Source organism: Xenopus tropicalis, chromosome 5, assembly GCF_000004195.4.
Source record: "Xenopus tropicalis strain Nigerian chromosome 5, UCB_Xtro_10.0, whole genome shotgun sequence".
In the NCBI taxonomy this organism is placed as follows: Eukaryota; Metazoa; Chordata; class Amphibia; order Anura; family Pipidae; genus Xenopus; species Xenopus tropicalis.
In genome coordinates this window covers 59,696,874-59,722,017 of record NC_030681.2, presented here as the reverse complement: position 1 = coordinate 59,722,017, position 25,144 = coordinate 59,696,874, and the positions used below count along the sequence as shown (strand labels likewise).

Here is a 25,144-nt window from a genome sequence, read left to right as displayed (position 1 = left end):
AATGTCCAGTAATGAACATACTTGCACTGGGTTAAGCTCTGTTATAGGGGTATAATAACACCTCAAAGCTCCAATCATGCTGATGCAATCAACACCTCACCTTCATGAGACCCCTGAACCCATGCTGATTATGATTAACAGATTATGCTGTTTGGAGCAACATTCCAATGTATTTATTCCAGGAAGATCTTTGTACAAGTCATTCTGAAATGAGAAAGCCAGTTGGATGACTGGCGAAATGTCTTCAAGGAAAAAAACAAAAAGAACACAGCAAGTCCAGTTGATTTGAATTATTACTACAGATATACCATGACCTGGATGATTGAGAATCTTCACAAACTCACTGTATTATCATTCTTTTTTTTATAGAGCACCAACTCATTCTGAAGCCTTTTACAGAGATCATACCTAGTTATTAGTATCATCTTTTATGTAGGACTTTTACAGAGATTATACATCATTTATATTGGTGCCTGCCCCAGTGAAGCTTACAATCTAAGGTCCCTGTCACATTAACACACATTAGGGCTCTGGCACACGGGGAGATTAGTCACCCGCGACAAATCTCCCTGTTCACGGACGACTAATCTCCCCGAGTTGCCATCCCACCGGTGAAAATGTAAGTCATTGGTGGGATGGCACATGCTGCGCAGGCGATTTGCCGAAATCGCGCCACCACGTGTGCCATCCCACCGGCGACTTACATTTTCGCCGGTGGGATGGCAACTCTGGGAGATTAGTCACCCGCGAACAGGGAGATTTGTCGCGGGCGACTAATCTCCCCGTGTGCCAGAGCCCTTAGAGCCAATTTTATCAGGAGCAAATTATCTTGCTTGTAGGTTTTTGGAGTGTGGAAGAAAACCAGAGTAGCATTGTGCCATAGTTCACATCATCCCTGCCACAGTGAAGCTTACAATCTAAGATCCCTATCATACTAACAGAATGGTAAGTTTTATCAAGGGCCATTTACCTGCCTTTGAATTTAATCACTTTATTGAAAGGAAACTTCTTGTTTAAACTGATCATTAGTCCATGTCAATATACAGTACTTTGTCTACTTTGGTACTGGCATTCTTGGAACAGTTTGCCATTTAACCTCGTGTTTTTAGATTGTATTTTTTTTGAGCAGAGCCCACCATTTCTATTTTTTTCTGGAACCCTTGATTATTAAATTATAGTTAGACTCCTGGTATAAATTATTGTAAAGTGCTGTATAACTAGCATAACTGCTCAGTATGCTGGGAAACATATCTAGTGTACAGGATTATATGCACAAATGCTGTTAAACTAGAGGGATTCATAAAGCTGGCTTTATAATAGTCTTTATTATATTTAAAAATGCTGGCTTTGATTTTGCCACATTTTGCATGCTTATATTTGTCACCAGTGTATCACCGTTGAAAATTCTGCGGAGATCTAAGGAACAGTTTTAAAGACAAGCTAAAGCCCAGAGCTCACTTTGACTCTCTATCATTTATTTTTATGCCTTAAAGGAGAATTAAAGCAAAAATAAAGAAGTGGGGCATAAATGTTGTACATTATGTTTTGGGCTTCTATACCAGCCCAAGGCAACCACAGCCCTTTAGCAGGGAAGATCTGTGCCTCCAAAGATGCCCCCAGTAGCTCCCCATGTTCTGTTCTGCTAATTCCCTGACATGCTCTCAGTTACTGAGCTTAGGGACCGATGCACAATATACTATATATATGTATAGAATATAAATGTCACAATATAAGGCTGATTTGTAAGTAATACAGATTATTAGTACATTGCAGCTCAGAAACCAGTGCAATTAGCATTTCAATTACAGTTTATATGACAGGCCAACCTAATTTTCTGCTTGATAATTTTCTTCGACCCCTAAGCCTAGCCTCTCAAGAGCTGCTCATAGCACAATGAGCATGTTAGTGTCTCGGACACTTTCCAAGATGGGGAACCCTTGTGACAAGTTTAAAGCCTTGGATCATGGCTGATAGTGAGATGCTGAAACTTTAGACTGGTGCAGTTCAGTATATAATATATGGCATTTTTTAGCCATGTTCATTTTTAGGGTTTAGTTCTCCATTAAGGCTTGAGCTCTATGCCAAATGAGCGTACTTTCCATATCCATCCAGTGCCTTGTGATGTATGTACTGTATGGACATGTGCACCAGTCTTCATGAAAAGGAATTGGCTGACCATAATGCTGGAACCAGAAAAGATCACAAAGCGAGAGATGGTCTTACACAAGATAAAGTGACAACTGTTAGATCAATGTTAGGTGACAGTAGAAGGAAAGCTATCCATGTTTTTTTTGTTTTTTTTTTTTACAGCTGGGCACCGTAGATGGTGATGCAGTATTCTGTGATAGGGCCCACCCCCCAGTCTCCCAATAGCTTTTAATTTTTCCTGAATGCTCATTGCGCTCGTGGCTATCCAGCATGCACGCAACGACACTTCCGCAAATACATAGGGGCGTATTTAGGTCCAGGGCCTACGGCAGCAACAGACCTAAATATGCTCCTGATTACACATACCCACATGATATCAGTAGTGCACTGCTTGCAGTAACTATTCCCCATTTCAACATTGAAATGAGCTAATAGGGATTGTCATGTAGAAGTAGATATAACTATTTTAAATAAGAGAAAAGGAACAAGTAAGAAATGCTGACACTTTGCAAATGGAAGATAAGACAGCAGCATCAAAGAAACTATAAAAGTACATCTGAAAAGAAAGCAGTTTCAATGTTGGGGATGTGTATATGTTATCATTATTGTGTCTGTGACTGGAGCAAATTTAATGAATAAATATATTATTGCAGGTAAATGTTATATATTTCTATGTTTTTAAAATATTTTTGTTTTTTTTTAAATTTTACTTTATTTTGAGCTCTGCTTTCATATATTTCATTTTATGTTTTTCCCCTATTTTAGTATTTCGTTCATTTATTTTCTGTGACCATTATGTGCTATTTTTGCTTATAGTTTTCCTACTCCCATTCTCTTTGATTTTTATGTTATGTCCCCAGGGACGCAAGTGCAAGAGTGCACAAGAGTGAATATTTGCCTGGGCTGTTTTTGTGCCTTTGCTGATGTGGAGGCATGTCCTTAGCTGTAGTTTGTATAAATGAGTTTTATTTCAGGAAAGACATTTTTGCATGGAAACACTGGCTGCTACTAATATTACTTTGTTTTCAGAAACAACATGCTTTCACTATCTTAACAAGTACAAAATACCGACTATCCATTTTGTTTTAAAGTATCACAAAGAGGTGGTTCGTCTGATGTCTGGAGAGTTCAGACAGAAAACTGGTGACAAATATATCAACTTTGCTAGAAAGTGGATGAACTTTGTGCTGACAAAATGTGAAAGTGGTCGCGGCACCAGACCAAGGTAATTCAATCCAATAATACTAATACATGAATAGTGAGATTTTCATGTTGTCGAAAACGGGAAGATCTTATGTTACAGTAAGCATGAGCAGGAATTCCTAATCTTCAGTTTATTTTTCTGAAAAGTTTAGAAAAATGTTTAGGAACAACAAGAATGTGTTCAGTGTTGATACAGGTTGTAGAATCTTTAGGAATTTCTAGCTGTTAGAAAAGATTATCTCTTAGAATGAACCTTCGTGCTGGAAGTTGAGCAACAGCTATCAGGCCAAAGGTTTCCTAATTACAGATCAGAACAAACCAATAAAAAACACTTGTTACACATATGAGAACGTGCCGTTTAAAATGTAGGTTTTTAACATTTCTGTGACATTGCAAACTTAGTTGTGATCAGTAGTTGTGATCTGTTTACGTCAAGATTAATCATAAACAGTAATCAATATATATCCTATTAGGAATAAATTGTCATGAAAGTATACAATCTTGATATTTACATGAGCACAGTTCACCTCAGCATAATTACTTTCCTGATATAGTATATTATAGGGATTCCTTGTAGCTTGGTTCCTTGCTTTATCTCCTTAATGCACTCAACTGATAATTTACCTGTTCTGATATACAGTTCAGTCATGTTTATTACCAATAAGATTTGGATTGGTCACTACCCTTGATAAAAGTATATTTTGCTATACCATGACAGGGCTGTTTAAAAAAAAAAAAAAAAATTAAGAATTAAATGAAATACCCTTTCTGCCCTGTTGCTATTTCAGTACCAGTTCAGCATATGGGTGTATTAAAGTAAATATCACTCAGCTCATTTGGCAAGGTTGTCAAATAAAAACCCCTTGCGAATGCCTGCAACAGGAGCAACGAGCCATGGCCCGTTTCTCCTGTTGCAGGGATTCGCAAGGGGTTTTTATTTGACAACCTTGCCAAATGAGCTAATTATTCCCCTGATATCCCCGCCTTATGCTGCAGGCATTCGCAAGAGGTTTTTATTTGGCGAGGTTGCCAAATGAGCTAATTATTCCCCTGATATCCCCACCTTGGGTTAGGGCCAAACAATCACATTACAATGAAGGGTTTACAAAAAGTCTGGGCGAGGACCCCTTCAATGATCCGAAGTGTTCCTTGATCCAACAAAAAAGTCAAGCTTAGATATAGGTCTAGTAGGCCTGTGGGAGGGCCCCATACAGGGGCAGATAAGCTGCTGAATCTGTCTGAAGGACCTGAATCGGCAGCTTAGGAGAAGGAAAAGTCAATTCACTGGGGGGTGATATTCACTTACCTGATACCCCGGTCTGGTGCTCCTATTAGCAAAAAACCCTCCACATATATACAAATATGTAGGGGATGGAATTAAAATTTTAAATTTTAGGTTCCTTGGTTAAATGTTCCTAAACTTTTGTGATGTCACATCTGCTATTACAAAGACCACTTTATCTTCTGCTCAAGAACTAAATAGTTATAATGAAGGGTTAAATGTCTTGAAATTTTTGGTATTTTACATAAATTTTATTAAATGTAATTATAAGCAACATAAATGTAAGTGGCTTTAAAACTATTCAAGTGAGATTTCAGGCCTTTTGTGGGCTTTTATCAAGCTAAAATAATGCTGCAAGCCATTTAATTAAAAGACCTGGAGGAAAACAAACTCTTGTTACATCATTTTTAAGGTGATGGCAGACAGGGTGCTTATGTCCCTTACAAGCACCCAAAACAACTTTTTAATCCTGATGAATTAAAATTGTCCCTTGTCAAACAATTAACATTTAGAAAATTGGTTCCATCACATAAAAATGCAGAAGAATACATTTTTTTGGGACTGTGTAGGTTCTATTGATCCAAATGGGAAACTATTTGAAGCCCATGGGGAGAGGTGATTTCCTGCAGGTTACAAAATCCACGGTCACAGAAAGGAGTAAACATACTACATTATTTGCAACTACATTTACAAGTAACTTTAAAAAAATGGACATGTACTTAATGAGTTTTGCAGAGCAGCTATTTAAAATTAAAATGTTTTCTATTTCACACAGAAAATTTTTGGGTGGAGTACCACTTTAAGGTTATTTATATTGTCAGATATGGTTTTTAACCTTTGTCTGGATAAGCTAAAAGTTGGGCTGAAAATAGTCGGACAGAAGATTCTGAAAAAAAAGTCTTTTTTTTAAGCTTAATTACCATGCAACTAAATTGTATCTACATTTTTTTTTACAAGGCCTTTGTATAACTTTGTATATTATGTGCATATGATGAGTAATAAAATCTGATATTTTTTCATTTTTGTATTTAAGATGACTTATGTTTTATAGAAATTACTTTCAGTGTCAGCGATGATGGAGATGATTCTCATTCTGTTTTAACAGGTGGGCAACCCAAGGTTTTGACTATCTTCAAGCTATTGAACCAGTATTCATTTCAGCTCTCCCAGAGGATGACTTTTTGGTAATGAAGTTTACTTTATTAGAAAAAAAAAAATAGTTTCTCAACTCAGCTCAACTCAGGTTACAGGAGAGTTTACAGTCTTGTGTGTTTTTCATTTCAAGCATTTGTTTTTGTTGTTGTTACACAAAACAAATATATTAAAAGTACTTAGTCTAACCCACAGTGTACATTTCACCAGCTTTTAGAAACACCAATATACTGAAATTCTGTGCAGACGATACTTATTTGCCTACTTTAAACCCTTTAATTTCCAGATAAACTTTGCATTCATTTTACTTTTGTCCTCTTTCAAAAAATTTTTTTCAAACATTTTTGAGAGAAATTTTAACTTCTGTTGCTCAGGCACACATTACATGACACCAACTTGGCTAGTAATATGCCATGTATGCCGTTTGTGACAGAGCAAAAAACTACAGGAGCGTTCTTCCAGTCCCTTCACTTCCAGGCCTTCTCCCCACACAAGTACTGTGCCATTCATATGCCAATAGACTATATCAGTTCCAACATTAGGCCTGCATTAACTAGCCTCGACTTCTCTCCCCCCCTTTCTTTAGGTTAGATAGCATTGTCTTGTGTTGGGTTGTGTTATGTTTTTTTTTTTTTTTTAAACTTAAGATGGTAGCTTACCAGCCTGAGACAGTCAACTGACACTGTAGAACTGCAGAAAAAAAAGTCAAGAGGCGTCTGTGGCCACTGTCAAAATAGCCTTTAAGTGCACCAAGGAAAAAGATAGCCAAGACTGCAAACAATGTAAAGGTCTACAGACCAATCAGAGGAGTCGGTTATGCCTTACTAGCACCACACATTTTGGACAAGCATAGTGGGTACGACTGCCTCAACTGATAAGCTGGGGGCAGTCCAGAGAGCCAAGCAACCACAATAAAAGCTGGTTATACCTGCCATGGCTACTAACTAAGCTACTAAAGATCAAGAAGATCGCCCTCTAAAGAGGAAGGAGCATTGCAGGAGTTGCTTAGTGACTGGGAAGATGATCCTCTTCTCCCAGTTGGGTTAACACATAAATCTCAATCCGTCATAGCTATGCACCGAATCCACAATTTTAGGATCCAGCTGAACCTTGAATGCTTTGTGAAACGTGGCCGAATACCAAACCAAATAAGAATTTGGAAGGAATTAAAGAGAACTGTGCACAACAAGCAAGCAGTGAAAAAATTTAAACTTCTGTGTTTATTTGACATAAAGTCAAAAGATATTTAAGGATTCAGTTCAGCTAGAGTAAGGTGACCAGATTTTTGGAGCTAAACTGGGGACAGGAGTAAAAATGGTGGTTTGCGCGCAGCTGCAAATTTTTAGACCACACCCATTTTGACAGACACGCCCCCAACAAACCACTTCAATTTGACAGATACACCCTCGGTAAATATATAAATCAACACAGAGGCAATACCATGTATAATACCCCCCAGAACTCATTGCAGGATGACAAACACATACCATATTCTGTACATTAGCCAATATTTGAGGAAGGATTTGAGCATAAGTATTTTGTTATATGCCTACCATGCACAAGGAATGCCAACAGTAGCTAAAGACATTTAAACTTAATTGTAAGTGAACACTGGGGCTGCTAATATAGGAGAACTGCTGTTTCTGCTTGCCTGCTCATGAGCGCTGCTATCCTGTGCATTCCTTTCCTCTGTCCGCAGCTGTGCGGGAAGGGGGGGGGGTCGAGGAGAGGGGGGATTACGGAGTAGAGTGAAAAAAGTATAGTGAGCGTTGCTGTCCTGCGCATTCCTTTTCTCCGTCCGTAGCTGTGCGGGGGGAGGGGAGGAGAGGGGGACTTGCGCAGCAGCGTGACAAAAGTATTGCAGTGCTCCTTTGGGGCAAAGGACTTCATATTACAAATTGGCCAATGAGGGAGGCGCTTCAGGTTTTCAGCGATTGGTGGAATGTGGTGCTGCTCGTGGCTCCCTGATTGGCCAATTTGCGCAGTGATGTCTTCTGCGCTGAAGGACCTCCTAAGCTGGCTGCTTGAATGCCTGCGATGTAGGCGGAGATAGCAAACGGGGACAATTGCAACATGGACAGCAGCTCTGAAACGGGGATGATCCCCGTCATACGGGGACGAATGGTAACCATAGGCCAGAAAAAAGAATAGACCAGCACAACGAGTGTAATGCAAGCGGGGCTTAGCCCCTGCGTGTTTATTCAAAGTATAGCAGCAACGGTCAGAGCCATGGATTCGGGCAAATCCGAATCCTGCTGAAATAGGCCGAATCCTGGATTCGGTGCATCCCTAATCTGTAGTGGAAAATGTGCTACTAGCATATATGTTCCAATTCCTGGGCATCCAGTAGAAACAGAATAATCTGAAAAATGTAGACGCACAAACAAAACAGTGTTTCCTAATACACTAAAAAACCAATGAAATTATCATGAAACAATGAAAAATGACTGATAGGAGGCTCTCTCCTGCGACAAAAGAATAGTTTCTTTATATCCTATTGCTTAAACTCACTACCCCAGGGCATGTTTGGCACAATAGTGCCCCTGTTGCTCACTGGCAAAGCAAACTACCATCCCCTTGCAGGATGTACAGGGTGGCACTTCTTTCAAGCATCCTATGCATAGAAAATCTGAAAATATTAATATTGTATTATTAATAGATAATACATATTTATCTTATCAGCTTCACCCTTTAAGCCCATAGAAGCATCAGCTTGTGTCACATCAGCTTGCGACCCTTGTCTTAGCTTGAAGATGCCCTATCTGACTTCAAAATTTTCGCATGCACTCCCATCTTTGCAAGTTACATTTCATGTTGCGGAATATGTTGGTGCTTTATAAATACATGTTAATAATATTCAGTGCCATAATGGACATGTTGCAGTTAATAGCTAGATCATTAACCTCTATGTGGCAACCAGAAGGGCTCTCTGTATTAAAACGTAGAGCTCTGATCCAGCTTTCAATGAAAAACTATACCCCCAGAATGAATACTTAACCAACAGATAGTTTATATTATATTAATGTACCTATTAAATAATCTTGTTAAAATGCAATATATATCGATAAATATTGCCCTTCTACATCCTTTCCTTTGATCCAACATTTAGTGATGGGTTGTGTGCTCCCTCACAGATCACATGACCAAAAATAATGCAGCTTTAACTGTAACCGCTTTGCAGAGCGATTTGACAAAATTGGGAAACTGGGCAGCAAACTGGAAAATGAGGTTCAATGTTGATAAGTGCAAAGTTATGCATTTTGGTAGAAATAATATAAACGCGAACTATCTACTGAATGGTAGTGTGTTGGGGGTATCCTTAATGGAGAAGGATCTAGGGGTTTTTGTAGATAACAAATTGTCTAATTCCAGGCAGTGTCATTCTGTGGCTACTAAAGCAAATAAAGTGCTGTCTTGGATAAAAAAGGGCATTGACTCAAGGGATGAAAACATAATTTTACCTCTTTATAGGTCCCTGGTAAGGCCTCACCTTGAGTATGCAGTGCAGTTTTGGGCTCCAGTCCTTAAAAAGGATATTAATGAGCTGGAGAGAGTGCAGAGACGTGCAACTAAACTGGTTAAGGGGATGGAAGATTTAAACTATGAGGTTAGACTGTCGAGGTTGGGGTTGTTTTCTCTGGAAAAGAGGTGCTTGCGAGGGGACATGATTACTCTGTACAAGTACATTAGAGGGGATTATAGGCAGATGGGGGATGTTCTTTTTTCCCATAAAAACAATCAACGCACCAGAGGTCACCCCTTTAGATTAGAGGAATGGAGCTTCCATTTGAAGCAGCCTAGGTGGTTTTTCACGGTGAGGGCAGTGAGGTTGTGGAATGCCCTTCCTAGAGATGTGGTAATGGCAGATTCTGTTAATGCCTTTAAAAGGGGCCTGGATGAGTTCTTGAACAATCAGAATATCCAAGGCTATTGTGATACTAATATCTACAGTTAGTATTAGTGGTTGTATATATAGTTTATGTATGTGAGTGTATAGATTGGTAGGCGTGGGTTGTGTGTGCTGGGTTTACTTGGATGGGTTGAACTTGATGGACTCTTTTTTTTCTTTTTTCAACCCTATGTAACTATGTAACAGGAGGAAGTGTGGAAGCAAAAGCAAGAACTCTGTCCAATTGGCTGATGTGGCCTAGCATGTATATGTGCCTTGGCTTGTTTGTGTGCACTGTGAATCCTATTATTCCAGGAGGCGCCCCTTAATTCTTAAAATGGCAATTTTACCCAATAGCACATACTACTAAAGCAGGGGTTTTACATATAAGCTTGTTTTTTCAATTTATCTTATAGAGCCCTACATTGTTTGGGGGTATAGTTTTTGTTTTGTTTTTTATATGCACCAATAAATTACTAACACATTAAATATAACATGCCATTACATTCATAGATAGGGTTTTATACATAAATTGAGTCTGGTCTACACGCTTTCCTCAGTGAACCGCATAATATATTATACATCAAGTTACCCTAAACATTAATGATTTACTTTCCTTCCCTGGAGCCCCTCCTGTTTCGACTAAAATTGTATCAGTACTTTAGTAAGTATCCCCATGTAAAAGATTACATTTGTTATACCATACCAAGTAGTAAACCTGAATGTGTTTGTGAATGAAGTATTTTTGGCGTTCTCTTTTGAGAGTAGCTTCTAACCAGTCCATACAATAAGCAAAAAAGTTTATTAAGCATCATTTTAAACGGTGGAGTTTGAGATGATATCCAACAATGCAATATGGTCTTTCTACTAACCACTGAAATTATGTTTGCTTATTTTTTTATCTGCCTTTGCAATCTTAGTTTTATCTCTGAAAATTGCCCATAGAGGAGTAAGATCTATCTGAATATGTCATTTAGATTTACAGTAGGAGATAACAATTTCCCATAATTGTTTGATCAATGGACAAAGACCATAAACAATGATAAATATCTGCTTTTTGAGAATTACATTTTAGACATAGATCTGACTCAGACCAGCCTATTTTTTTACGTAGGTCAGGGGAAAAATAACCCCTATGTAATATATTCAAAAATATAACATGGAAATGACTTGAATTAAAAAATTATAAAGATCTAAAATACAGTTAACAGTTTTTCTCTTGTAAGATTAGGAATTTGTTGTAGCCATTTCCCAATACCTCTTCCTAAATCCCTTTCAGATAATGAAGCTTTCAAGATTTTATAAAGAATAGAAGTGAGGGTCTGATTGTAGCTAACCAGAATAGTCTCAGTAATCTATTGAGTTATCAATTTCCTGTGGTGGAATAGCACAAATCACCATTTTCTTTTTATAAGAAAAAAATCCCAAGCTATTGAGAGGTATCGTTCTTTGAGATCTGAAAATGAATATAGATTTTTGGGAAAATGTAGTAGATGTCTCACTTGTGTAAACCATTGTTTTGCCCAGGTAAGGAATGAATTTTCAATATAATTATTCAAGAAATATGGATTACCTATAAAGGGCAGAAAGGGTGATTGAACAGGCAAAATAGTTCTATGAAATAGTCTATGATGTGCTGCACGCTAGGCTTTAATAGTGGTATACAATAATGTATTATCCTTTACTGCTATTAGGAGTTGTCTTTCTTCAGAGTGTAAAAGAAAGGCCAGGGAAATATTTGGAGTACCCTATATACTTGAGTATAAGCCGAGGTACCTAATTTTACCTAAGAAAACTGGAAAAACTTATTGACTCGAGTATAAGCCTAGGGAACCCCTCCTAGGTTGGGAAACGCAGCCGCTACTACTAAGTTTCAATAATCAAATAACAGATAAATAAATAATAGATAACTTTAGGGAAAGAAAAATGCTACAGCAGCAGACAAAAGCAAGTTTTGGAAGGCTAAGGAAGCTGCCATACTAATTATCAAGTACTTGCCATCCTGCTGTGTGCTTTGTGCTCGTCCCATTGGTTCTGTGCGCTCACATCATTAGTGAATCTCCATTACCAAAAATAATTACTTACAAATCCTAAGTAGGCACAGTGCATCATTGGTGCTTTTTTATTTCTAAAGATCTGCCCTTAAAAGTTTTTTTTTATACTTTTTTAGTGGTCTTTTTATGTGCCTTTTTTAGTGAATGTGCGCCCCATGTGCCTTTTTCAGTGAATGTGTGCCCCATTGTGGCGCGCCGCGGCTTGATGCGCATCCCATCGCTTCGGTAATTAGAAGCAGTAACAGAGCGCGTACGTCCCTTAATGGTGCAGCGCGCGTCGCGCATGATGGCTTTAAAATCAGATATCGAGTTTTAAACTTTTAGGTCAAGAACCCAAATAATCTGAAAACCCCTGGATTTAGTGCATTATCATATAACTAAAAACAAGCAGTCTATAGTGATTTATATAATATTACCTTCACTGAAGCTGTCAGGAACATTAGCCACTAGCAAAGAAACCAAGCTCCGTTGCTTACACAAACAAACATTAGCCACAAACAAAGAAACCAAGCTCCGTTGCGTACGTGGAGCAGTGCTTCTAATTAGAAGCACTAACAGAGGAATGGTGAGAAGCTTTTTATCTGATAGCTTTATTATCCTTATTTAAAAGACTTGTAATTTCAAAGGAGAAGCTCACAACTTCATTGTCTTGAGTTTCATGAGTTTGTAGCTGTAAAGCTTTGCGACAGAATTAGATGTACCTTCACATCTGCTAAATATATATATATATATTTACAACTGATTAGTAATAATAAAGAGCTGTAAAAGGAAGGTAAACAGTAAAGACATTTATTATTACAGGAAAGGAAAATGAAAATAACCTGGAACACTTGAGTGTGCAATTCATCATAAGGCAATGCAAAAAAGAACACAAACAAATGGCTCATTCTGGAGCTTCTTTGTCATCATTAATGTATGCAGGTTCTCACAGCTGAATCAATCAGGTTGAAAAAAAGATTTTCATTAGAGACAGAAAATACCTAAGAAGCCATGAGACAGAGCTGACAGGTCAGATGCACTGCTTCTAATTACCGGAACGATGGAACGCGCATGAAGCCGCGCCGTGCCACATTAATTTGCGCCGCGCATGATGCCGACAGGTCAGATGCAGACTAAATGACACTTAATGGTGTAGCACACGTATCCCGTGCGCATGGCATACGCGGTCTGTTACTGCTTACCCTAATGATACGGTAATGATTCGCGCCGGACAGGTCAGATGCACTGCTTCAAATTACCGGAACGCGCATGATGCGTGTGCACGGCATACGTGGTCTGTTACTGCTTCTAATTACCGTAATGATTCACGCCGTGCATGGTGCCGCGCGCGTCTGCACGAAGGGAAGTTCGTCCACGGGAGGTATAAGCCGAGGTTACTTTTTCAGCACATTTTTTTGGCCTGAAAAACTCGGCTTATACTCGAGTATATACGGTAAGTGCCTCTAGTATAAAAGGCAGTGCATATAGTTACCTATTATAAACCCAATCTGCTGCATATCGTAAATTGCAAGCCATATGTCTATATCTGGAAGGTTGACCCCTACTTAAGACCTTAATTGTTGCAATTTATTTCTGCTTATTCGAGAATATTTAACCCCCCTATAAACCAACTAAGTGCTTTATTTAATCTAGTTACATTTTTGAGGGTCAAAAAAAGTTGAAGCATCTGTAAGGGAATAAAGCAAACGAGGGAACCATATCATCTTAATCAAATTTCATTTTCCCAAATAATTAACAGGTAATTTTGACCATTCATTTAGTTCCTGAAACAGCTTATCCAACAGGGAGGTGATGTTTAATCAATAAAATGCTTGAATTAGTATTGCCTGTTTAGCCCATTTGAATGGAAAGGGGCCTTGCCATATATTTTTCAGTTGAGTGTTAAAGGAGAAAGAAAGGTAAAAACTAAGTAAGCTTTATCAGAAAGGCCTATGTAAATACAGCCATAAGCACTCACAGAAACACTGCACTGACTTCTCTGAAAAAAAGATTAGTTGTGTCTGTAATTCCTGTGCCAGAGACACGCAGCTTTCTGTTCTCTGCTCTCTCCTGCTCCCCCCTCCCTCAAGAATGCTAAGAACTCACTCCCCCCCCTTAGGAATGTGGATCTGAGCCAATCAGCAGGAAGCTGACTCATGGTCTTACTAACTGAGCATGTTCACTTGGTCTGCATGTCTGTGCAGGAGTGAGGCATTATGGGAGCTTTCTTTAAACAGCTCAGCATTTTTTCTTCCTGTTTGGCTTCAGAGCTTCTGAACAGGTGAAATATAGGTAAACTTAAAGGACAATGAAAGGTTAATATAAATTAAAAGTAAGTCTAAAGGCATTCTTTTTAAGTACTTACTGCATATCTAAATTCCCAGATCCCTGCTTGCTTCTCTGAGATATGGTGCTGGCAGCCTACAGCAGTGTGAAGACTACAGTGACATCACTGAAATCTCTCTGTCCTTCCTGTAGGCTGCCAGCGGCAACCATCCTATTCTCTGAGCATCTGTGTAACTTGATCCTGTCTGCTGTTCTGAGCTACACATGCCCACCAGCCAATCAGAAGCGGATCTGGCAGAGGGGAGGGGGAGGAGGGAATGAAACACATGTGCAGTATGAAGCAAGGAGGGAAAGGAAGGGAGAATACCTTTTTAGAGATGGCTGCCTGTTCTAGAAAATGTGAAGTGTGACTGAGTATTTGATTAAGTGAGCCAAAAGTGTGGCGTTTTTACTAAACAATAGAAGGACTATTGGGCAGTTTGCTTTTTAAATTTTGACTTGCATTCTCCTTTAAGGGCACTATTGAGACAACTGAAGGTATGCCTGCAGCTTGAGATTAACTCTTTACTAACCTTTCCTTCCCTATTAAGGAGTTTTAGTTAAATTCACTTTAAATCCTGCCACCTTACCAAAAGTTTCAATAGAGGTTGAGAGAAAAGTAATTGCTTCCAATGGATTAGTCATAAGCAGCAATATATCATCCGCAAAAGCATTTAATTTGAAATAAGTACCCATAAGTATCCCTTGGAATACTGGGGTGGTGATTAATGTATGTAAGAAAGGATCATGCGTTAAATTAAATAATAACAGGGAGAGCAGACACCCCTGTGCAAGAGGAAAGATGTCAGTTTACATATATTTTGGCATGGGAGGGTCTATATAATATGGAAATAGCTTTTATAAATAAGGGCCCAAGATGTCTAAACATAACTAATCTAATTAAATGAGAATGAAATACCCGATCGGATGCCTTATCGACATCTAAATTAACAAACAAGGTCTGGGAGTCTTTTTTCTGGGAATCGGTTATTAATTCTGCTAAAGCAGAGCATATTGCTTTTACTGATTGTTGTTACTTGTGAAACCCAACTGCTCAGATACTGTGATCTGGTAAAATGCTTTGCAGTTTTCAAGCTACAAGTTTAGTGGATATTTTGTAGTCATGGTTGAGCAGGGATATACAGTGCTTTGCTAAAGTATTCACCCGCCCCCCTTGGCATTTTTCATGTTTTGTTGCCTCACAACCTGTAATTAAAATGTTTGATTATTGTGATGATTGTTTTGAGAGTTTGCACCATTTCATTTACAGAGCATGCCTACAGCTTTGAAGATGTTTTTTTTTTTATTGTGAAGCAAACAACAAATAGGACAAAATAACAGAAAACTTCATAGTGTATAACTGTTCACCCCCCTAAAGTCAGTACTTTGTAGAGCAAGTACTTTTGCTGCAATTACACCTGCAAGTCACTTTGTATAAGTCTCTGTGAGCTTGCCACTGGGATTTTTGCCCATTCCTCAAGGCAAAACTGCTGCAGCTCCTTCATGTTGGCTGGTGTTCGCTTGTAAACAGCAATCTTCAAGTGTGACCACAGATTCTCAATTGGATTGAGGTCTGGACTTTGACTAGGCCAATCCAACACATTTAAATGTTTCCCCTTAAACCACTTGAGTGTTGCTTTAGCAGTATGCTTCGGGTCATTGTCCTGCTGGAAGGTGAACCTCCGTCCCAGTCTTAAATCACCGGCAGGCTGACACAGGTTTTGCTCAAGAATATCCCTGTATTTAGCACCATCTTTCCCTCGACTCGGACCAGTTTCCCAGTCCCTGCTGCTGAAAAACATCCAGTCCAGGTGCCTTATTATTTGCAAGTGATTTGCAAGTAATTTAATATATTAAATGTCCTGTTCCGTTAAAGCATTCAGCACATCTCTATGGAACTGTGATAATTTAGGTAGGTTTGCATATCAAAGGTATTCCACTCCATCTTGCATATTGTCTATAGGTGACTGATAAAAATTCCGATAATATGACTGAAATTCTTGGAGAATTTCTTCTGAGATATGCTGAAGCCTGCTCACCGATCTAAGATAGAAGATGGGAATAGAAGATGTACCTTTTGCCTTATGTACTAAATTAGCTAAAAGTCGGCCTGACTTGTTTCCCTATAGATAAAATCTGTTCCCACGATATTCTAGATGTCTTTTTGCCCTATCTGATAACAGAGCATCAAGGTCCTGCTTACCTGTTAAGTATAATTGGTCCGGTCTGTGTAGTAAGGTAAATTTGATATTTAGCCGTGAGATTATCAGATATTTTTCTCTGAAGTGCCTATTGACTGACTGTGTAGGAAAGGATGTGTCCCTTCATAACTGCCTTTGATGCTGACCAAAGTAAAGCAATATTGTCTAAATGCCCTAAATTATCGTCTGCATAGTCTGCCCATTTATTTTGTAGGTATAATTGGAAGTCATCAGAGTTAGCTAAATAGGCAGCAAAGGTCCACTGTCTTGAGCCAGGTGTATTTGAATTCATAACAAACACTGCAGAAATCAGTGCATGGTCCAATATAGAAATATTATATATTTTAGTATGACAAAAGTTATCGGCTAGGAACTGAGAAAACATAATATAGTCTATGCGAGAGAAAGACCTATTTGGGTTGTAATAAGCATAATCTCTCCCATCAGGATTTAATAATCACCAACTATCCAATAGCCCCGAAGTATTGGCCAAATCGGGCAAAGTTTGAGGAGCTAGCTGGAGAAAGGGGGGTATTTGTACCAGAACGGTCAAGGACCGGATCCCAAACAGTATTCATATCCCCTACTACAATAAGATTACTGGGACCCCATGCTGTTAGTGACACTAAGATCTGTAAATAATGTAGAGACTGCACACTGTTGTTACTGCATTTTGCTCCCCTTATTTACCTCTCCCTTTTTTTGTCTTTTTCTTTTATTTCTATATCTGTATCGCTACTCATGATGCCATCTAATGACAGTTTTGATAATGCAGACTACTGCAGTGAACTGTCTGCCAATGTTGTAATGCACCATGACTAACAAAACCCCTAAAAATTGTCAGTTTAAAAAAAAAAAAAAATGTAGAGACTGCATTGTTGGGCCCATGTACATTAACAATGGTACCGTATATACTCGAGTATAAGCCGAGTTTTCAGCACCAAAAATGTGCTGAAAAAGTCACCCTCGGCTTATTCTCGAGTATATGGATCTGGAGACGTGGACGGACGTAATGACGGACATACGCACGTGCGCTCGCTCGCGCGCTTGCCTTTCTAAGTTGGGAGCGCACAGCAGAATTCCGATGGGAGCGCACACAGCAGAAATCCAATGGGAGCGCTCACAGCGCAGATGATATTGGTGGCTTCTCCATGGCAGCATAAGGCCCATGTGAACCTGCACAAATTGTAAGCTAAGATAAAGTATCTTCTTCAACCATTACACGATGGGAGCGCACACAGCAGTATAGGGGAGCGCACACAGCAGGATGGCAAGTACTTAGTATGGCAGCTTCCTTAGCAAGGATCCGATGCTGATTATTAAAGGACCCCCGACGGGCACAATTTTTTATGGCGTTTGTGAGTTTAACTTTTAATATGTTTTAGAATAAAGTTTTAGGATTTTACATATGTCCGTTGTATATTTGTCCAGCAGCAGCAGTAAGTGGAGAAAGAGAAGCGGGGAGTTATAGGTCTACCAAGAGGGAATTTGTTACAAGCTTCAAGACCTTAGTTTGGTCTGTGAGTATAGTAGGACGAATGAGAAGGACACATATGAAAAACTGGCACTCCAGTGGTCTGTGAGTATATGCACAATTGGTTAAGGATAAAAGGAAGTCACGGAAGAGTGTGAAATACGCAAATTCACTTATTTAAATAGACACGGACTTTAAACACTTTGGAGTGGATTGTATTTGTGTTTTCACAGAAAGTGAAGTAAACCTGGTAGTGGTGTTCACAATATTTATTTCGTCTGTAAACATGTTTGGAGGGTTGATTATCAATATTATATTACTGTATTACACTATTATTATTATTTTTTCTTTCAGTTCAAAGCTAAAGATAAGCAGGTGTGTCACGTTTGAGATGAGGTTCAGAATCCTGATTAAATCTCCTTATTAAATACACTGTTGCCACAATATACTGAATAAACGAGATTTATTTGACTTTGTAGGTATTTAAATGATTAAGAAACTCTTGCTCCTTGCAAAGAACCTGGGTAGCATCGCATTAATGATAAAATAGTAATGGCAAAGTTTGTTTAGGTGATTGATCAGTGTAGTTTAAATCTCTATCTGGCATTCAGTTATATACTCGCATATGCTGCCGTTTTTACTTGCAGACCGTTTTTGATACCATGTCTATATCTGAGCTCACCTGTTGTTGACTCTCAATGAAGACCGAAGGAGACGTGGTAAGATGTTGGTTGTGTATGTTGCGACTAAAGCTGGCCAAATGCTGTTAAAAGCCCTCACTGAGGAGAAATACGGAGTCTATTTTTGCTCTCTGTGTTCTGTAGCGATGGAGAGAGATACCAAAACATCTGTGTGTCTGCGCGGTAAAACAAAATGGGGGCTGTTACGTTGTCTGATATCAGATATAGGGCAGTTATGCTAAGTCAGGCTTCCGGGAAACATTGAATTTTGGCTGACAATGTTATGCCCGTAAAGTCTTTAATCTATCTATCGTTTCACAGGACTCTAAGGGATGAATCCAGAGACTCTGTCTTTGTCTTGGTGGAAGCTGGAGCTCTCTAAAATGCGGCCATTACTAAGGCCGCCTCCCGGGTATAGTTTTTCTTTAAAGAGAATCTGGTGGCACTTCTTTCAAAGGAGCATCACTGTTGAGTCCCAAATTAGATTTTCTAAACTTCAAGATCACAGGACCCCCTACCCCCAAAATCCCTAAAAAAAAACTACCTTTTTCTTCCTTTAGTTTTGGACGACATTCTCCACACACAACAGAACTCCTGTGTGAGCACCACTTAAGACTTATCTCTGAAAAGGGCTTCAAAAAGCAACTTTAGAATTACCAGAACCAAAGGTGCGTTGCACAAACTACAAGAACAATGAAATTCAACCCACACATTTTGTGGCAGTTGGGGGACGCCTTTCTCTCTCTCTGTACCTTGGACAAATCGGGCACACAATGTAAATTCCAAATCAAAGGTTTATACTTTCCATTGTCCCTTCATTCCCCCAGTCAAAGGACAGCCCTTAAATGTATGATTCCTTTTTTTCTAAAATTCCTCCAAAAGGGGTTAGACAAAGGCCTGTGAGTTAACTTGCTCTGTGCAGGTTTCTATAAGTGTTCTCTCAAAAAAACAACTGCCCATTCACCAGAATATTAAGACACTGCTGCAAAGCCACAGCTCACACTTAACCTTCATGATCCCTCGCCTCCATGGGATTTAATGTTCGTCCTGCGGGCCCTCCAAAAAGGACCATTTGGGACAACCTAAAATTGATGACTTGATTTCACTTTGGCTTCCTCTGTACACCACATAGTTTGGTAAATCTATGCATATTGGCCATCAAATCATTCATATTTAGAATGCTTTTATGTTGATACATTAGGAATTGTGGGGTATATAATGAGGTAAAATGCAAGCTTTGTGATGATTTTCAGAAATTTTATATAAACTGTTCTGTTTAGCATAGCTTTGTAGTTTGGTAGTTTGTAGTAGAAAGATGTATTTACTTCTCACAGATAGTAAAGAATCTACCAAACTAATTGTAGGGGTATGCTATAGACCCCCTAATGTAAGCGAAGAGGAGGAGGCCCAGCTCCTGTTGCAAATAGAAAAGGCTGCTAGTTTGGGGCAAGTGATAATAATGGGGGATTTTAATTACCCTGATATTGACTGGGGCAATAGTACTGCCAGGACAGTAAATGGGAACAAGTTTATAAACTTGCTGCATGACAACTTTATGTCACAGGTTGTTGAGGAGCCAACCAGGAACAATGCTATACTGGATCTAGTGATCTCTAATGACCCAGAACGTATAGCAAATGTGCAAGTGGTTGAACCCCTGGGTAATAGTGACCATAATGTTATTTCATTTGATGTTTGGTGCAGGAAACAAATTTACACGGGGGCAACAAAGACAATGAATTTTAGGAAGGCAAATTTTAGCTCCTTAAGGGCAGCGCTTCAGGGCATAGATTGGGGCATTATGTTTTCTGATAAAAATACAGAGCAGAAATGGTTGTCATTTAAAATGATATTAAATCATTACTGTTCTCAATTCATTCCATTAATAAGAAAAAGTAGAAGTGTTAAGAATCACCCTATGTGGCTTAACTCTGAGGTAAAGAAGTTAATAGGGAAAAAAAGGAAAGCTTTTAAGAAATATAAGTCAGAGGGGACAGTAGCTGCGTTTAATGAATATAAACACTATAACAAGTGTTGTAAAACAGCAATCTGGAACGCAAAGATAGAAAATGAGGAGCGCATCGCGGCCGAGGCCAAGACTAACCCCAAAAAGTTTTTTAAGTATATTAATAGTAAAAAGATGCAGGTTGAGGGTGTGGCCCCATTGAGTTATAGTAACAATATGGTTACAGCGGATACAGAAAAGGCAGATGTGCTTAACCAGTTCTTTTCTTCTGTGTATACAGTAGAGGAGCCAGTGGGCCAAGTCCCACCCAATAGCTTCACTGTTGCCTCAGCTCCAACTATACAGTGGTTGGCACAGGATATGGTGCTTAAAGGGTTACACACGATAAATGTAAACAAGGCACCGGGGCCAGATGGAATACACCCTCGGGTACTGAGAGAGCTAGGGGCAGAATTGCAGTGGCCCTTGTTTCTGATATTCTCAGACTCTCTTTCATCAGGTATGGTACCTAGGGATTGGAAGAAGGCGAATGTCACTCCCATATTTAAAAAGGGAATAAGATCTCAGCCTGGCAATTATAGGCCTGTAAGTTTGACATCCGTGGTGGGCAAGTTATTTGAAGGCTTGTTAAGGGATCACATTCAAAATTATGTAGTGGAGAATGGCATTATGAGCAGTAATCAGCATGGCTTTATGAAGGACAGGTCATGTCAGACCAATTTAATTGCTTTTTATGATGAGGTAAGTAAGAAGCTGGACAGTGGGGATTCAGTAGATATAATCTATTTGGATTTTGCCAAAGCATTTGATACCGTTCCCCACAAACGACTGCTTTCTAAGCTAAGGTCTATTGGTCTTAGTGAAGTCGTTTGCACATGGATAGAAAACTGGCTACAGGATCGGGTACAGAGGGTGGTTGTTAATGGTACATTCTCTACTTGGAGTAAGGTTCTCAGTGGGGTCCCTCAGGGTTCTGTACTGGGTCCACTTTTGTTTAATTTGTTCATAAATGACTTAGGGGAGGGTATTATGAGTAATGTATCAGTGTTTGCAGATGACACAAAACTCTGCAGACCAGTCAATTCTATCCAGGATGTGACATCCCTGCAACAGGATCTTGACCAACTGGCAATCTGGGCAGCTAAGTGGCAGATGAGATTTAATGTGGATAAATGTAAGGTCATGCACCTGGGATGTAAAAATATACAAGCCCCGTATACCCTTAATGGGACTGCACTAGGCAAATCCATAATGGAGAAGGACCTTGGAGTCCTTGTAGATAATAAACTTGGCTGTAGCAAGCAATGCCAGGCAACAGCTGCAAGGGCAAACAAGGTTTTGAGCTGTATTAAAAGAGGTATAGATTCACGGGAGGAGGGGGTTATTCTTCCCCTTTACAGAGCACTGGTAAGGCCCCATCTAGAATATGCTGTTCAGTTTTGGTCTCCAGTGCTCAAACGGGACATTATTGAGTTAGAGAGGGTCCAGAGAAGGGCAACTAAGCTGGTAAAGGGTATGGAAAGTTTCAGTTATGAAGAAAGACTGGCCAAGTTGGGTCTGTTTACACTGGAGAAGAGGCGCTTAAGAGGTGACATGATAACTATGTATAAATATATAAGGGGATCATATAATAACCTTTCTAATGTTTTATTTACCAGTAGGTCCTTCCAACGGACACGAGGGCACCCACTCCGTTTAGAAGAAGGGAGGTTCCATTTAAATATTCGGAAAGGATTTTTTTACAGTGAGAGCTGTGAAGTTGTGGAATTCCCTCCCCGAATCAGTCGTACTGGCTGATACATTATATAGCTTTAAGAAGGGGCTGGATGGATTCTTAGCAAGTGAGGGAATACAGGGTTATGGGAGATAGCTCTTAGTACAAGTTGATCCAGGGGCTGGTCCGATTGCCATCTTGGAGTCAGGAAGGAATTTTTTCCCCTCTGAGGCAAATTAGAGAGGTTTCAGATGGGGTTTTTTGCCTTCCTCTGGATCAACTTGTAGTTAGGCAGGTTAGGTATAGGCATTATGGTTGAACTTGATGGACGTATGTCTTTTTTCAACCCAACTTACTATGTTACTATGTTACTTACTATGTTACTAGGGATGCACCAAACCCTCGCTTTAGGGTTCGGCTGAACCCCCGAACCCACCCAAACGGATTTGGGCGAAATACCAACCGAATCGGAATCCTAATTAGCATATGCTAATTAGGATCGGGAAGGGTTAAAATAGTACGTGCCCCATAACGTTTAACCCTTCCGAATGCTAATTAGCATATGCTAATTAGGATTCGGATTTGGTTTGGCATAGAGCAAGGATTCGGCTGGATCTGGCCCGAATCCCGAACCGAATCCGGGATTCTGTGCATCCCTAGTATTTACCTGTTTTTGTTTTGTCAGAATGTGTACTTTCGGAAAATATATGGTTTTCTAGGGGCCCCACAGGAAGAGCCACACGTAGATTCTACGTGTCTGTTTTTTTCTGCTCTCCCTCTCCCTTCCTGAACTCCCCCCTCCGCTCCCCCCTCTCTCCCTGTGCCACCCATCAATCGACTGCAGCTGCTGTCCCTTCTCCTCTCCTGTCTCACTTCTGCATATCCAGCTTCTGATCCCAAGTAAGTGCCAGACACACAAACACACACTTATTACACTATTACACACTTATAATTACACTTACACACACACATATACATTTTTGGGGGGGTTTCACACATTCACAGCACTCACACTTACTTGCACACACACGCACACAAAACACATTTTGCCTAGTGTACGCACACACACTTACACACGTAATTTTGTTGCATTTTTTTATTGCATTTTTAGCCATTTTATTGCATTTTCAGTTATGCATAGTTGTTGTTCGCTTGACTTTGTAAAACTAATTTGCCCAAGCCAGTATACTCAAAATTGTGATTCTGACTGCAGATATTACTAGGGGGAAAAAAAACATTGATTTTAAAGTTTTTTTTTTTGGATTTTAGCAATTTTATTTCATTTCATATTGTTCTTTGTTACTTGTCTTTGCACATGGACATTTTGTCTGCTGTATTTCAATTTGGCTTCCTCTGTACCCCACATAGTTTGGTAAATCTATGCACATTGGGAATCAAACTGTTCAGTAGACCCCTGGCGTTCATATTTAGTGTGTTTTATGTTGGTACGTTATGAAATGTGGGGTACATATTGAGGCAAAATGCAAGTTTTGTGATGATTTTTAGAAATGTCAGCATAGCTTTGTAGTTTGGTAGTTTGCAGTAGAAAGATGTATTTACCCATTTTTGTTTTGTCAGAATGTGTACTTTTGGAAAATGTATGGTTTTCTAGGGTCTCCATACTGTTAGGGGGTATTATGGCACATAATACACATACCAGGTGCAAAAATTGCACTAGCTGGAGTGTCATTTGTGAAAATTCATATGCACTATTTTTATTTGGGTGTCCCTGTACTCCACATAGTTTGGTAAATCTATGCATATAGGGCATGAAACTGTTCAGTAGACCTCTGGTGTTCCTATTTGGAGTGATTTTCCTTTGTATGCAAGTAATTGTGTGAGATATATGCGGCAAATTGTAACATTGTTAGGCGATTTTCTGAAATGTCATAGAAACCACTAACTTTAGGAAAGCTTTGCAGATTGGTACTTTGGTGTAGAAAGGACTCTTTACCTATGTTGGATTTGTCAGAACGTGTTCTTTCCAAAAATATATGGTTTTCAGGGGTCATCCTACATTTCTGCAGTTTCTATCTCACATAAAACTGCCATTGTGTTTATCAATTCGGTAAAGGTAAGCCATCAAATTAGTGCGCACAAGGTATATTTTGGGGTCTCTAAGTGCCATGTGCTTTGATAAACCTATGTACAGTGGGCATCAAACTGTTCAGTAGACCTCTGGGGTTCATATTTAGGGTGTTTCATCTTGGTACGTAATGACCTATAGAAAATAAGATGCTGCATATTGGAAGTTTTGAGGTGATTTTTGGAAATGTCATAAAAATCAGCAACCTTAGGAAACCTTTGTGGCTTGGTACTTTGGAGTTGAAAGACATGGGTACCCATTTTGAATTTCCAAAAATATATGACTTTCTGGGGTGAGTGTACTTTTTACTAGCTTTATTCTACATAAAATGTTGTAAGTGTGTTTATTTTGCAGAAGCTGAAATGACATAAATGGCAGGTCATATGGGGTATCTTCACATTGGGGCCCCTACATGCCACATACTTAAAACTTATACATATTGGGCATCATACTGTGCAGTGGACCCCTGGCGTTCATATTTATGGTGTTTTCTCTTGGTACCTAATGATATGTGGGAGATAAGATGCTGCAAACTGGAAGCTTTGAGAGGATTTTTGGAAATGTTATCAAAAATGCCAACTTTAGGAAAGCTTTGCGGCTTGGTACTTTGGAGTAGAAAGACACGGGTACCCATTTTGAATTCAGGGAATGTGTACTTTCCAAAAAATAAGTGAGTGTCCTTTTTGTAGCTTTATCCTACATAAAATGATGTAAATGTGTTGATTTTGCAGAAGCTGGAATGACAGAAATGATAGATCATATTGGGGTATGTTCACATTGGGGCCCCTACATACCACATACTTAGGTAAACCTATACATATTGGGCATCAAACTGTTCAGTGGACCCCTGCCGTTCATATTTAGGGTGTTTTATCTGGTTACTTTATGACCTGTAGGAGATAAGATACTATATAGACTGGAAACTTTGAAGCGATTTTTAAGAAATTTCACAAATTTTGATAAAAACCAATAACTTTAGGAAAGCATTGCA

At 39.2% G+C, this 25,144-nt stretch overlaps 1 protein-coding gene across 2 annotated transcripts in view; it reads left to right on the top strand.

Moving 5' to 3' along the window:
• map3k4 (mitogen-activated protein kinase kinase kinase 4) overlaps positions 1 to 25,144 on the top strand; it is a 297,498-nt gene that overhangs the window by 176,533 nt on the left and 95,821 nt on the right. For both annotated transcript variants that reach the window (XM_004914648.4, XM_002936262.5), the window contains exons 13-14: positions 3,240 to 3,373; positions 5,739 to 5,817. In XM_004914648.4, the coding sequence (XP_004914705.1) occupies positions 3,240 to 3,373; positions 5,739 to 5,817 (213 nt within the window). The remainder of the gene's footprint in view (positions 1 to 3,239; positions 3,374 to 5,738; positions 5,818 to 25,144) is intronic.